Source organism: Notolepis coatsorum (genome assembly GCF_963971535.1).
Source record: "Notolepis coatsorum genome assembly, chromosome: 10".
In the NCBI taxonomy this organism is placed as follows: Eukaryota; Metazoa; Chordata; class Actinopteri; order Aulopiformes; family Paralepididae; genus Notolepis; species Notolepis coatsorum.
In genome coordinates this window covers 3,400,707-3,413,917 of record NC_140174.1, presented here as the reverse complement: position 1 = coordinate 3,413,917, position 13,211 = coordinate 3,400,707, and the positions used below count along the sequence as shown (strand labels likewise).

At 43.9% G+C, this 13,211-nt stretch overlaps 1 protein-coding gene across 1 annotated transcript; it reads right to left on the bottom strand.

Moving 5' to 3' along the window:
- Window positions 1–2,384: 2,384 nt before the first annotated feature.
- LOC311235050 (tripartite motif-containing protein 16-like) lies at window positions 2,385–5,450 on the bottom strand. Its single transcript, XM_084322374.1, has 2 exons — window positions 3,671–5,450; window positions 2,385–3,351 (listed from the first exon to the last, which is right to left on the bottom strand). The coding sequence occupies exon 1, from the start codon at window positions 5,417–5,419 to the stop codon at window positions 3,752–3,754; it is 1,668 nt and encodes a 555-aa protein (XP_084178500.1). The 5' UTR covers window positions 5,420–5,450; the 3' UTR covers window positions 2,385–3,351; window positions 3,671–3,751.
- Between the last annotated feature and the right edge of the window lie 7,761 nt (window positions 5,451–13,211).

Sequence of the window (13,211 nt, the reverse complement as noted above, 5' to 3'; positions counted from 1 at the left end):
TTGTAGGCCGTCTAGAACGGTAGCCACACAATAGCTTCTCAATTGTTATTCGAATACCCCTGATCTAGGGTAATATCAAGGCCCTACCCCTGATCTAGGGTAATATCAAGGCCTACCCCTGATCTTGGGTAATATCAAGGCCCTACCCCTGATCTAGGGTAATATCAAGGCCCTACCCCTGATCTAGGGTAATATCAAGGCCTACCCCTGATCTAGGGTAATATCAAGGCCTACCCCTGATCTAGGGTAATATCAAGGCCCTACCCCTGATCTAGGGTAATATCAAGGCCTACCCCTGATCTTGGGTAATATCAAGGCCCTACCCCTGATCTAGGGTAATATCAAGGCCCTACCCCTGATCTAGGGTAATATCAAGGCCTACCCCTGATCTTGGGTCATATCAAGGCCCTACCCCTGATCTAGGGTAATATCAAGGCCCTACCCCTGATCTAGGGTAATATCAAGGCCCTACCCCTGATCTAGGGTAATATCAAGGCCTACCCCTGATCTAGGGTAATATCAAGGCCCTACCCCTGATCTAGGGTAATATCAAGGCCCTACCCCTGATCTAGGGTAATATCAAGGCCTACCCCTGATCTAGGGTAATATCAAGGCCCTACCCCTGATCTAGGGTCATATCAAGGCCTACCCCTGATCTAGGGTAATATCAAGGCCCTACCCCTGATCTAGGGTAATATCAAGGCCCTACCCCTGATCTAGGGTCATATCAAGGCCCTACCCCTGATCTAGGGTCATATCAAGGCCCTACCCCTGATCTAGGGTAATATCAAGGCCTACCCCTGATCTAGGGTAATATCAAGGCCTACCCCTGATCTAGGGTAATATCAAGGCCCTACCCCTGATCTAGGGTAATATCAAGGCCTACCCCTGATCTAGGGTAATATCAAGGCCCTACCCCTGATCTAGGGTAATATCAAGGCCCTACCCCTGATCTAGGGTAATATCAAGGCCTACCCCTGATCTTGGGTAATATCAAGGCCTACCCCTGATCTAGGGTAATATCAAGGCCCTACCCCTGATCTAGGGTAATATCAAGGCCTACCCCTGATCTAGGGTAATATCAAGGCCTATACCTGATCAAAACATGTTGACAGTCTTCTTTGCAGTCCAGTGTGTAGAGTATCCATTATTGTACTTGCTTGGAATATATTTTGAAATATATCAGTAAGCAAACATTCTGTCTTTCATTGTGCATGCGTCCATGCGTGGAGTGTTTTATTCTACTCTCTACCATTGATTGAGGAGACACTTATTTTCTTAAATGCATTATTGCAAGGACTGCATTCTTGCAATGTCTTCCAATTACATACCGTCATTTATATACTGTAAAACAGACAGCTTATAGTAAAACATGTTTGTCTTTTTTTTTGGGATGTGTTTTGACGGGTAGTTAAAGGAACACGCCAACATTTTGGGAAATTACCTTATCGTCTTCTCCAGAGAGAGAGACGAGAAGATGGATACCAGTTTCCTCTCCGTGCGTTCAGTAGACAGCTAGGCATTGTCCAACTAACACCTCTCCCGAAGGCTAACCGCACCTGTCCGCTTCCATTCATTGTGCTAAGCTAGGCTAACATGCAGCCAGATAGCTTTCTACTGAACGCACAGAGAGGAGACTGGTCTCTATCTTCTTGTCTCTCTCTGGAGAAGAGACGGCAAGCTAATTTCCCCAAATGTTGGCGTGTTCCTTTAAGTTACCTGGAAAAATGAATACTTTTCACTTTTTTTATATTTTACAAAATATTGGTGTAGCTTGCTGATAGAAGTTATTGTTTTTAATTTTGAAAAGTCGTTGTTGTCAGACAAGATGCCAAACTGAATGACAAGAATCTGTTCCAATGGCAAGGATTCTTTGTAGCTGACAGATTGTCTTGTCAAACCTGTCTTGCTGATACTCCTCTACTAACGTGTAAATACCTTTCACCCATCTCTGGAATTCAGAATTTCTTCCCGGAGTTCCACTTTTTGTACACGTGTCATCCATTACAACTCACTTTAATGTTAATTTCATTCTACAAGTACATTGAAGATTTGATTAATCAGCCAGTTCAATACTTTGTGTGAGTAAGTGCTATGGTATAACTTTGCAACGTATAGCGCTGTAGTCGAGTGGAGAACTCAAAAAGTCAGGGAATTGAACCCCCAGCCCTTGCTGTGTTAATGCCATCTTCTACCCATTGAGCTAAAAAGGGAATGGAACCTCTAACCCTGGTATTGTTAGTGCCTTGCTCTACCGATTGAGCTAAAAAGGGAATGGAACCCCCAACCCTTGCCGTATTAGTAAGTATGATCAGATTAATGAAATTATAAATTGTATATGTCTATAAAATGCCATATGGATAAAGAAAACACCAAGATAAGATAATATACACCTTTATTAATCCCCTTGGGGTAATTCAGCAGCATGGGGGAAGGAGAAGAGGAATGACAATGCATATAGGTAATAAAAGAAAAATACAATATAAAATATGAATAAAAGTGAAAAGAAAAAAGGTGCAAGTGAGGGTTTGTATCATAGTCATGATGACACACACGGCACCAGAGTCTGTGCAGAGGGTTTAGTGGTTAAGAGACAGACAGTTCTAACGGGTCTCAAGTTCTGCCACCGTTAGTTCTCCAGCTGCCGGCAGCAGTCCATTTCACCGGCTGTGGATGCCCAGGTGTCTGGGGGCCTCTGGCCTGAAGGACTGTCCCAGGATGTGTGTGGAGAGTCGGGGGGGGATGACCCTATGGCTGAATGTTCTCCTCATCTTGGCCAGCTCCTCATAGAAGGCGTGGGAGGCGTTCTGCAGAACAGCACCCAGCCTCCTTCTCATCCTCCTCCTCTCAGCCACCACCTCTAGTGTGACCAGTTCAACTTGTTCAGTTTGTTGCCGTCTCTTGTGTTACTGTTAATGGCCATCCAAGTAACACACAAAAGGGGACCTTTGTCCAGGAAGAGATACTGAGTTCCAGTGGTGGGTGAAAGGTATTCAGAGTCTATAGACTAGTATCACCAAGACAGGTTTTCTGACAGGCAGCTACAAGGAATCCTTGCCAAGTTTTGTTTAATCAGCACGCCAGCTATCAGGAAGCTATGGAGACGTTAATAACAAATTAGTTAATAATAAAAACATCCAGAAGAAAATAAATAAAGAGAAATAAAACGGGCGGATGTCTTAAGCCTGTGTGACCTTTCTCGTATGTGGTCCATAAACAAACTCCAGATGTCCTCAAACTTGTCCGACGAGCGCTGAGCTGTGGGTCTCGGAGAGATGCTCGCACCCTGCAGACTTCAGCAGTGATTTATGACGAGTTTCATATTTTTCCTTAATTCCTCCATAATCGCAGCTGAATTGAGGGAGGATATCTAGAATTAAACCACCATTGGTTTGGAATTGTAACTCATTTTATTTGAACATTATTGAATTTCAATGGTAATTACAAATGTCCACAAAATACAAAAGAACGGTTTCATATTGTTGTCCAACCTACCCTGAGTATGAAAATAAAGATTTTGACTTCCCCACATGCAAAGGGACAGCGGTATTGAAGATTCAAATATGTAAATATGCAAATATCCAATCAGACAAACTTTACCCCGGTAGGCTAGAAACTGTGTCCCTCAGAACAAAGACAGAGTGACTGAGTGAATGTAACTCCTAATTACCTCATCTTTCACAACTCGGCATCTTCAAGATCAATTTAAATCCCAAACCCTGGGTAGAGGAGCTGTGAATGTCACTGATCTCTACTTCAGCTCACAGAACTCAGCCTCCACAGAGTATAAATCAAGCCGAAGTCCAGGATAGAGAGGCTGAGTGAATGTGGTGTTGACTCTGTGCAGGAGGGTCATGGTGTCAGAGACGCTGTAGAAGGACAGAGTACCTGCCCTGTGATCCAGGTACACTCCTATTCTGGAGGACCGGGGGCCCGGTACTGTTACGTCCTTGTTATTGTGTCTGAAGAAGTAACCACTTGGTCTGCGCTCTAACGCCCAGGATTTAGAATTGTATCCAAATCCACAGTCCGCCCAGGTGCCTGTTCTACTAATATCTTTGTAGGAGGCTGCTACATAAACATATCCACTACACTCCACCTCCCAGTAACAGCGTCCAGTCAGACCTTCTCTACCCAGAACCTGACACTTTTCAATAAATCTTTCTGGGTGATCAGGATATGACTGCTCTTGCTGCATCCATGTTGCTTTTCTGTTCCCCTCAGACATAGACAGGTGTGTGTTTGTTGTGTTTGGGTCCAGTGTGATCTGAGAGGAATAATTTAAGAAGTCAGCTCTGGTCTTGGGCTCTGGTGGCAGTAAAACATGAACTGCATTCACTGTTGTTGAGACTCTGGTCCACTGCTCTTTCAGAACGTCCTCTAGTTTGTCTCTCAGCTCAGACACGACCTCGGTCACATCTGCAAAGTACAGGAGAGGAAGGACACTGATGCTGGGTGGGTCTGTAGACTCACTGGGACTGGAGAGGGGGGGGTAACTCTGTAGAAAGTGGATGTGGTCCTCTGTGTGTGAGAGCTGCTCCAGCTCAGTGTCTCTCCTCCTCAGGTCCGCTATCTCCTGCTCCAGTCTCTTCTGCACTTCTTCAGCCTGAGTCACTGTGGTCCTCTGTCGGGCTCTGATGACCTTCTCCAGCTCAGAGCGCCTCGTCTCCAAGGAGCATATCAGCTCAGTAAACATTCTCCCACTGTCCTCCACTGCTTTATCAGCAGAGCGATTGAGAGAATCAACAGCCTGTTGGGCCTCTTTGAGTCTTTTCTCTCTCTCCTGGACTCTCCGGTGGACTTTCTGCTGACTCATGCCAAGCTCTTTCTGTCTCTCCGTCCTTTCTGCTGCAGCTGAGACTGTATCATGGCCTTTATGTTCATCCATGGAACACAAATAACAGATACACTGCTGATCAGTACGACAGAACATCTTCATAGCTTCATCATGACGAGAGCAGGTGTTCTCCTGAAGCCGTGTGGAGGCTTTGACCAGCTTGTGTTTCTTAAAGGTATCAGATTGATGGTGAGGCTGGAGGTGAGTTTCACAGTAAGAAGCCCGACATACCAGGCAGGACTTGAGGGCTTTCTGCTTTCTCCCAGTGCAGACATCACAGGCCACGTCTCCAGGTCCAGCATAACAGTGATCAGGAGGAGCAGCTTGGAGTCCTGTCTTCATTAGGTGTTCTATCACTTCAGCCAGCATGTTGTTTTTCATCAGAACAGGCCTCGGAGTAATAGTCTTCCTGCACTGGGGACATGTGTAGATCCCCCTCTGATCATCGTGATCCCAGCAGTCTGTAATACAGCCCATACAGTAGCTGTGTCCACAGGGAATAGTTACCGGATCCTTCAGTACATCCAGACAGAGAGAACAGCAGAACTGGTCCCGGTACAGATCAACTCCTTGCTGCGCCATTTTATTCTACAAAGACAACGACACTCTTAAGTTTTGTTTTCTCAGGAAGAGTGATCGTGTGAGAGGGAGGTGCTTCCTGGTTATATAGTGAACTCTGATCATGTGGGTGGGAGGTGCTCTCTCTCTCTCTCTCTCTCTCTCTCTCTCTCTCTCTCTCTCTCTCTCTCTCACTCACTCTCGGGGGTGGTAATCTGGCTCTGACGTGTACTTCGGCGCACACCTCACGTATCGGAATGTAACTCGAGAACCGCTGAACGGATTTTGTCGCCTGGAACGGCAATCGACAGGCAACAAACAGGGCTTTAATTCTATATATATATAGTATTAAAATAAATGCACACCTGAGCCGCTAGATTTATTACCCTAAATCAGTGGTATGGCCTTGTTGGAGGTCTGCACTCTAACTAATGCGTTCTTGTAGTTATTATTCTGTCTTATTAAAACTGCCGTCCCGTGTATGAAAACTCACAGACTTCAGCACAGAGGTCCAGAGGTCGCGTGCGTTCATGCAAATGACGAAGGTAGTGCTGCAGAATAGTCCAGCTGCAGCGTTGTAGGCCGTCTAGAACGGTAGCCACACAATAGCTTCTCAATTGTTATTCGAATACCCCTGATCTAGGGTAATATCAAGGCCCTACCCCTGATCTTGGGTAATATCAAGGCCCTACCCCTGATCTGGGGTAATATCAAGGCCCTACCCCTGATCTAGGGTAATATCAAGGCCCTTCCCCTGATCTAGGGTAATATCAAGGCCTACCCCTGATCTGGGGTAATATCAAGGCCCTACCCCTGATCTGGGGTAATATCAAGGCCCTACCCCTGATCTAGGGTAATATCAAGGCCCTACCCCTGATCTAGGGTAATATCAAGGCCTACCCCTGATCTAGGGTAATATCAAAGACTATACCTGATCAAAACATGTTGACAGTCTTCTTTGCAGTCCAGTGTGTAGAGTATCCATTATTGTACTTGCTTGGAATATATTTTGAAATATATGAGTAAGCAAACATTCTGTCTTTCATTGTGCATGCTTCCATGCGTGGAGTGTTTTATTCTACTCTACCATTGATTGAGGAGACACTTATTTTCTTAAATGCATTATTGCAAGGACTGCATTCTTGCAATGTCTTCCAATTACATACCGTCAATTATATACTGTAAAGCAGACGGCTTATAGTAAAACATGTTTGTATTTTTTTTGGGACGTTTTCTTGACGGGTAGTTAAAGGAACACGCCAACATTTTGGGAAATTACCTTATCGTCTTCTCCAGAGAGAGAGACAAGAAGATGGATACCAGTTTCCTCTCCGTGCGTTCAGTAGACAGCTAGGCATTGTCCAACTAACACCTCTCCCGAAGGCTAACCGCACCTGTCCGCTTCCATTCATTGTGCTAAGCTAGGCTAACATGCAGCCAGATAGCTTTCTACTGAACGCACAGAGAGGAAACTGGTATCTATCTTCTTGTCTCTCTCTGGAGAAGAGACGGCAAGCTAATTTCCCCAAATGTTGGCGTGTTCCTTTAAGTTACCTGGAAAAATGAATACTTTTCACTTTTTTTATATTTTACAAAATATTGGTGTAGCTTGCTGATAGAAGTTATTGTTTTTAATTTTGAAAAGTCATTGTTGTCAGACAAGATGCCAAACTGAATGACAAGAATCTGTTCCAATGGCAAGGATTCTTTGTAGCTGACAGATTGTCTTGTCAAACCTGTCTTGCTGATACTCCTCTACTAACGTGTAAATACCTTTCACCCATCTCTGGAATTCAGTATTTCTTCCCGGAGTTCCCCTTTTGTACACGTGTCATCCATTACAACTCACTTTAATGTTAATTTCATTCTACAAGTACATTGAAGATTTGATTAATCAGCCAGTTCAATACTTTGTGTGAGTAAGTGCTATGGTATAACTTTGCAACGTATAGCGCTGTAGTCGAGTGGAGAACTCAAAAAGTCAGGGAATTGAACCCCCAGCCCTTGCTGTGTTAATGCCATCTTCTACCCATTGAGCTAAAAAGGGAATGGAACCTCTAACCCTGGTATTGTTAGTGCCTTGCTCTACCGATTGAGCTAAAAAGGGAATGGAACCCCCAACCCTTGCCGTATTAGTAAGTATGATCAGATTAATGAAATTATAAATTGTATATGTCTATAAAATGCCATATGGATAAAGAAAACACCAAGGTAAGATAAGATACACCTTTATTAATCCCCTTGGGGTAATTCAGCAGCATGGGGGAAGGAGAAGAGGAATGACAATGCATATAGGTAATAAAAGAAAAATACAATATAAAATATGAATAAAAGTGAAAAGAAAAAAGGTGCAAGTGAGGGTTTGTATCATAGTCATGATGACACACACGGCACCAGAGTCTGTGCAGAGGGTTTAGTGGTTAAGAGTCGGACAGTTCTAACGGGTCTCAAGTTCTGCCACCGTTAGTTCTCCAGCTGCCGGCAGCAGTCCATTTCACCGGCTGTGGATGCCCAGGTGTCTGAGGGCCTCTGGCATGAAGGACTGTCCCAGGATGTGTGTGGAGAGTCGGGGGGGGGGAGGGATGACTCTATGGCTGAATGTTCTCCTCATCTTGGCCAGCTCCTCATAGAAGGCGTGGGAGGCGTTCTGCAGAACAGCACCCAGCCTCCTTCTCATCCTCCTCCTCTCTGCCACCACCTCTAGTGTGACCAGTTCAACTCCCACTACGGAGCTTGTTCAGTTTGTTGCCGTCTCTTGTGTTACTGTTAATGGCCATCCAAGTAATGCACACAAGGGGACCTTTGTCCAGGAAGAGATACTGAGTTCCAGTGGTGGGTGAAAGGTATTTAGAGTCTATAGAGTAGTATCACCAAGACAGGTAGCCTCTTTCGTGATCCCCTTCTGATCACCGTGATCCCAGCAGTCTGTAATACAGCCCATACAGTAGCTGTGTCCACAGGGAATAGTTACCGGATCCTTCAGTACATCCAGACAGATGGAACAGCAGAACTGGTCCCGGTCTAGATCAACTCCTTGCCACGCCATTTTATTCTACAAAGACAAGGAAGAGTGAACTCTGATCATGTGGGTGGGAGGTGCTTCCTGGTTATATAGTGAACTCTGATCGTGTGGGTGCTTCCTGGTTATATAGTGAACTCTGATCGTGTGGGTGCTTCCTGGTTATAGAGTGAACTCTGATCGTGTGGGTGCTTCCTGGTTATAGAGTGAACTCTGATCGTGTGGGTGCTTCCTGGTTATAGAGTGAACTCTGATCGTGTGGGTGCTTCCTGGTTATAGAGTGAACTCTGATCGTGTGGGTGCTTCCTGGTTATAGAGTGAACTCTGATCGTGTGGGTGCTTCCTGGTTATAGAGTGAACTCTGATCGTGTGGGTGCTTCCTGGTTATAGAGTGAACTCTGATCGTGTGGGTGCTTCCTGGTTATAGAGTGAACTCTGATCGTGTGTTTGGTGGGAGGTGCTTCCTGGTAATAGAGTGAACTCTGATCATGTGTTTGGTGGGAGGTGCTTCCTGGTAATAGAGTGAACTCTGATCATGTGTTTGGTGGGAGGTGCTTCCTGGTAATAGAGTGAACTCTGATCATGCTGTTTGGTGGGAGGTGCTTCCTGGTAATAGAGTGAACTCTGATCATGTGTTTGGTGGGAGGTGCTTCCTGGTAATAGAGTGAACTCTGATCACGCTGTTTGGTGGGAGGTGCTTCCTGGTAATAGAGTGAACTCTGATCACGCTGTTTGGTGGGAGGTGCTTCCTGGTTATAGAGTGAACTCTGATCATGTGTTTGGTGGGAGGTGCTTCCTGGTTATAGAGTGAACTCTGATCATGTGTTTGGTGGGAGGTGCTTCCTGGTTATAGTTATCCAGGGGAGGAGTCGCTTTAAAGAGACTGTGTCTAGTTTACTGTGATTCATAGATGGAAGATGTTTTTTTTTTACATAGTTCAGGACTTTCTCTCATCATCAACTAGGTCTAATGTGGGGGGGGGCAGGTGGCGCACGGAGATTACGTTCGTCACCAACACCGGGAGACACTAGGATTCGCCTGTTCGAATCCAGCTCCCAGCGTTGCTATCAGCTTGGCTGGCCCCTCACACTGATACAATTGGCTGTATCAGGGGGTGGGAAAGCTGAAGGGTGGGTCCTTGGCGTTGTGGACAGCGACCCCTACAGTTCGGTCGGAGCGCCTGCTCAGCGAGGGCTGGAACTGAGGAGAGATAGTGTGGCCTCCCACACGCTACACTCTCCCCGGTGAGAACCTGCGCGGCCAGGTTGGCCTGCCCCAGGCTGCACATGTCGGAGGAAAGCATGTGACAGTCTCCGGTCTCCCGGACCAACAGTAGGGGAAAGTACGCAACAACCAGGAAGGGTGGGATGGGAGAAAAATCGGGAAAAAGGAGGGGATGAAAGATAAAAAAAAAAAAAAAACTAGGTCTAATGTATTTACTTTGTCAAGGAAAACCCACTAAAACTCATAAGCACAAAGAGAGACAGATAAAATGGTAAACATACTCAATAAAACACTTCACACATAAAAAAAAAAAACTCCTCTCTCTTCTCTCTCTCTCTCTCTCTCTCTCTCTCTCTCTTTCTCTCTTTCTCTCTTTCTTTCTTTCTCTCTCTCTCTCTCTCTCTCTCTCTCTCTCTCTCTCTCTCTCTCTCTCTCTCTCTCTCTCTTTCTCTCTTCTCTCTCTCTCTCTCTCTCTCTCTCTCTCTCTCTCTCTCTCTCTCTCTCTCTCTCTCTCTCTCTCTCTCTCTCTCTCTCTCTCTGTCTCTCTCTCCACTAGTGATGTGACAATTCATCGATTTGCATCGGTGCGCCGGCATAAACGTTCACGATGCGAGTGCACCAGTGGAATAAGTCTGCGTCGGCTACAATTCAGGCTGAACTCACGATGCATCTTGTTGTAGCGTCTTTGCATCATTCAAAACCGATGCATTGATATAATTTCCTCTCATCCACTTCTGTCAGCAGTGCACTGTGACTGCACACAGCAGATACTATTGCTTCGCTACTACAGAAGGCGAGAGTCGAGGAGGAGACATGAATAGAATTGATCAACTGGCTAACGCTAGTAGCCTCTGGCTAACGCCAGTTAGCCATTCAGCTAACGCTAAACTACAGTGTCTAACTAACTAACTAACTAACTAACTAACTAACTAACTAACTAACTAACTAACTAACTAACGTGACTCTGCAACCAGTTCCATTAGTGAGGAGGGGGGGGGGGTATATTGAAGACGCTTGACAACAGGTTCAAAGATAACTTCACATTTATTGGCAATTCGTTTCCTTACATCGCTTCCTCCAGGTTCCAACTGTGTTGACAAAATGCAATCCTGCCCAGCTACGGAGCATCAGAACGCTCAAACGCGCTCTCTCTCTCTCTCTCTCTCTCTCTCTCTCTCTCTCTCTCTCTCTCTCTCTCTCTCTCTCTCTCTCTCTCTCTGTTCAATGATTTAAAGTGGCCAAACGTTACAATATAAATACTAATTGGATAGTTGATGATAAACATTTAATTTCATTATCTGAAATATTATAAAATCATTAAGTCTGCTATAAGCCATTATCCCTTTGTGTGTGATTATTATTGTCTCACAGTAGTGTGTATACATTGTGTGTGTGTGTGTTTTTAGCTAAAGTGGATAGAAAACACAATACTATGCAAAAGTCTTCTTAGGCATAAATTGTTTTACAGTAGATTATTTTATTTTTAATAATAATATAATCTGCATATAAGGAATACAACCAAATCCTCTGTCATACCATAAAATTGTATCATTATTTTGCATCGTGTTGAATCGCATCGTATCGCCCCGAATCGCATTATGTTGAATCAAATCGTATCGAATCGTATTGTATCTCAACAGGGGGTGAATCGTATCGCATCGCATCGCCCGGTGCTTCAAATGTATCGTTAATGTATCGTATCGTTGGCACCGTATCGAGATGCGCATCGCATCGGCCTCAGTGATGGAGATGCACATCACTATCACACACACACACACACACACTTTCTCTCTCTCTCATTTACTCTCATTCTCTCCTCTTTCTTTCTCTTTATCTCACACTCACTCTTTCTCCTCTCTTGCTCTTTCTCGCTCTTTCACTGATTTGATTTACTGATTTGTTTGGAGGCTGGTTTCTTACCAGTTTCCTTTATGTCTCAGAAAGAACCTGACTTCATTGCTGGGCATTGGTGTCAAAGTACATCTGCAGTAATTCTCATTCCATGAGCAATGTTATGTATATGAAATGATAATGCAATGAAAACCTATAAAACCCATGATTCCAGTTGTTAATAGGATATCTAGAGAATAACTATGTTACCAAATATGCATTAGTTAGTAAATAGGTACAGTAACACAGAAAGTAGAGAACCCAGGGGAGGAAAGAAAGTACTTTTACTACTGTATTTAAATACTGTTGTTAGGATACTTTACTTGAGTATTTCCAGTTTAGGGATCTCAATACATTTACTATACTACACTTCAAAGGAAGTTTCCTAATTAATTTACCTCGACCACATTTATACAAACCCTGCGAGTTACTGTACTTTCTTTTAATACAAAATATGTGATAAGATGGAAAACATAATGCACATTTAATGTTTAAGTCTGTCGATGTCAAAAGGAAGTAATCACAACCAACATAACTGGATGAACAACCAATTTGACAGGTTGAATATGTCAGTGAATACCGGGGCCAATTGGTCGGCACAGACTTTTAGGACGCGGCCGGGGATACCGGATAGTAAAAGTAAGGACTATATGACATGAATGAATGAATGAATGAATGAATGAATGAATGAATGAATGAATGAATGAATGCAAACATTTATTTAAAATGCACACCACAGCTACATTGGACCAGCCACAGTGGACAGACCAGATACGTTGTTTTGCGTGTTTTCTAAAAGATATAATAAAATTAACAGTAAAATACAGAATTAAAATCACAAATCACAAAAAATATTTTCCAGAGCAAGAGTCCATGATCAAAACAACAAAACCAGTCCGCGTCTACATATCTGCTACATCAATCCTACATTGATCCAACAATGATTTCACATCGATCGCAACGATCATAATGTAACGTACTCCAAAACGTTTGATTTTGAAATAGTAACGTGTCCAGGCGAGCAACGCAAACGACTTTAGCAGAATTCACACTCGCACTCCATGACTCAGCTTTCAGGAATTAGCCAGGATCACTCTGAAACTATACAATATTCACCACGGGATAACACGCAAACATATACATGACAAAATTTACTCTTTTTAACACGTTAGACGAGAGATTGTGAGTGTGACTGTCAAACGAGCCATAGTATTGTCTCCATAGCTATAATATAGAATATAGATATAGCTCTGCAAACATCGTGACGCACAGTGAGAATGCCTATCTTTTAAAGCGTGGCCCATTGACTACAAGGATGGAGATAATGGCTGGCACTGAAAGTGTTAAGGCCTACCCCTGATCTAGGGTAATATCAAGGCCTACCCCTGATCAAAACATTTCTTCTTTGCAGTCCAGTGTGTAGAGTATCCATTATTGTACTCGCTTGGAATGTATTTTGAAATATATGAGTAAGCAAACATTCTGTCTTTCATTGTGCATGCGTCCATGCGTTGAGTGTTTTATTCTACTCTCTACCATTGATTGAGGAGACACTTATTTTCTTAAATGCATTATTGCAAGGATTGCATTCTTGCAATGTCTTCCAATTATATACTGTAAATTCTGCACTTTTTAACAGTCTTCAGTCTAAAGTGAAAGCCAGACTGGCATTTCTCTTCCGTA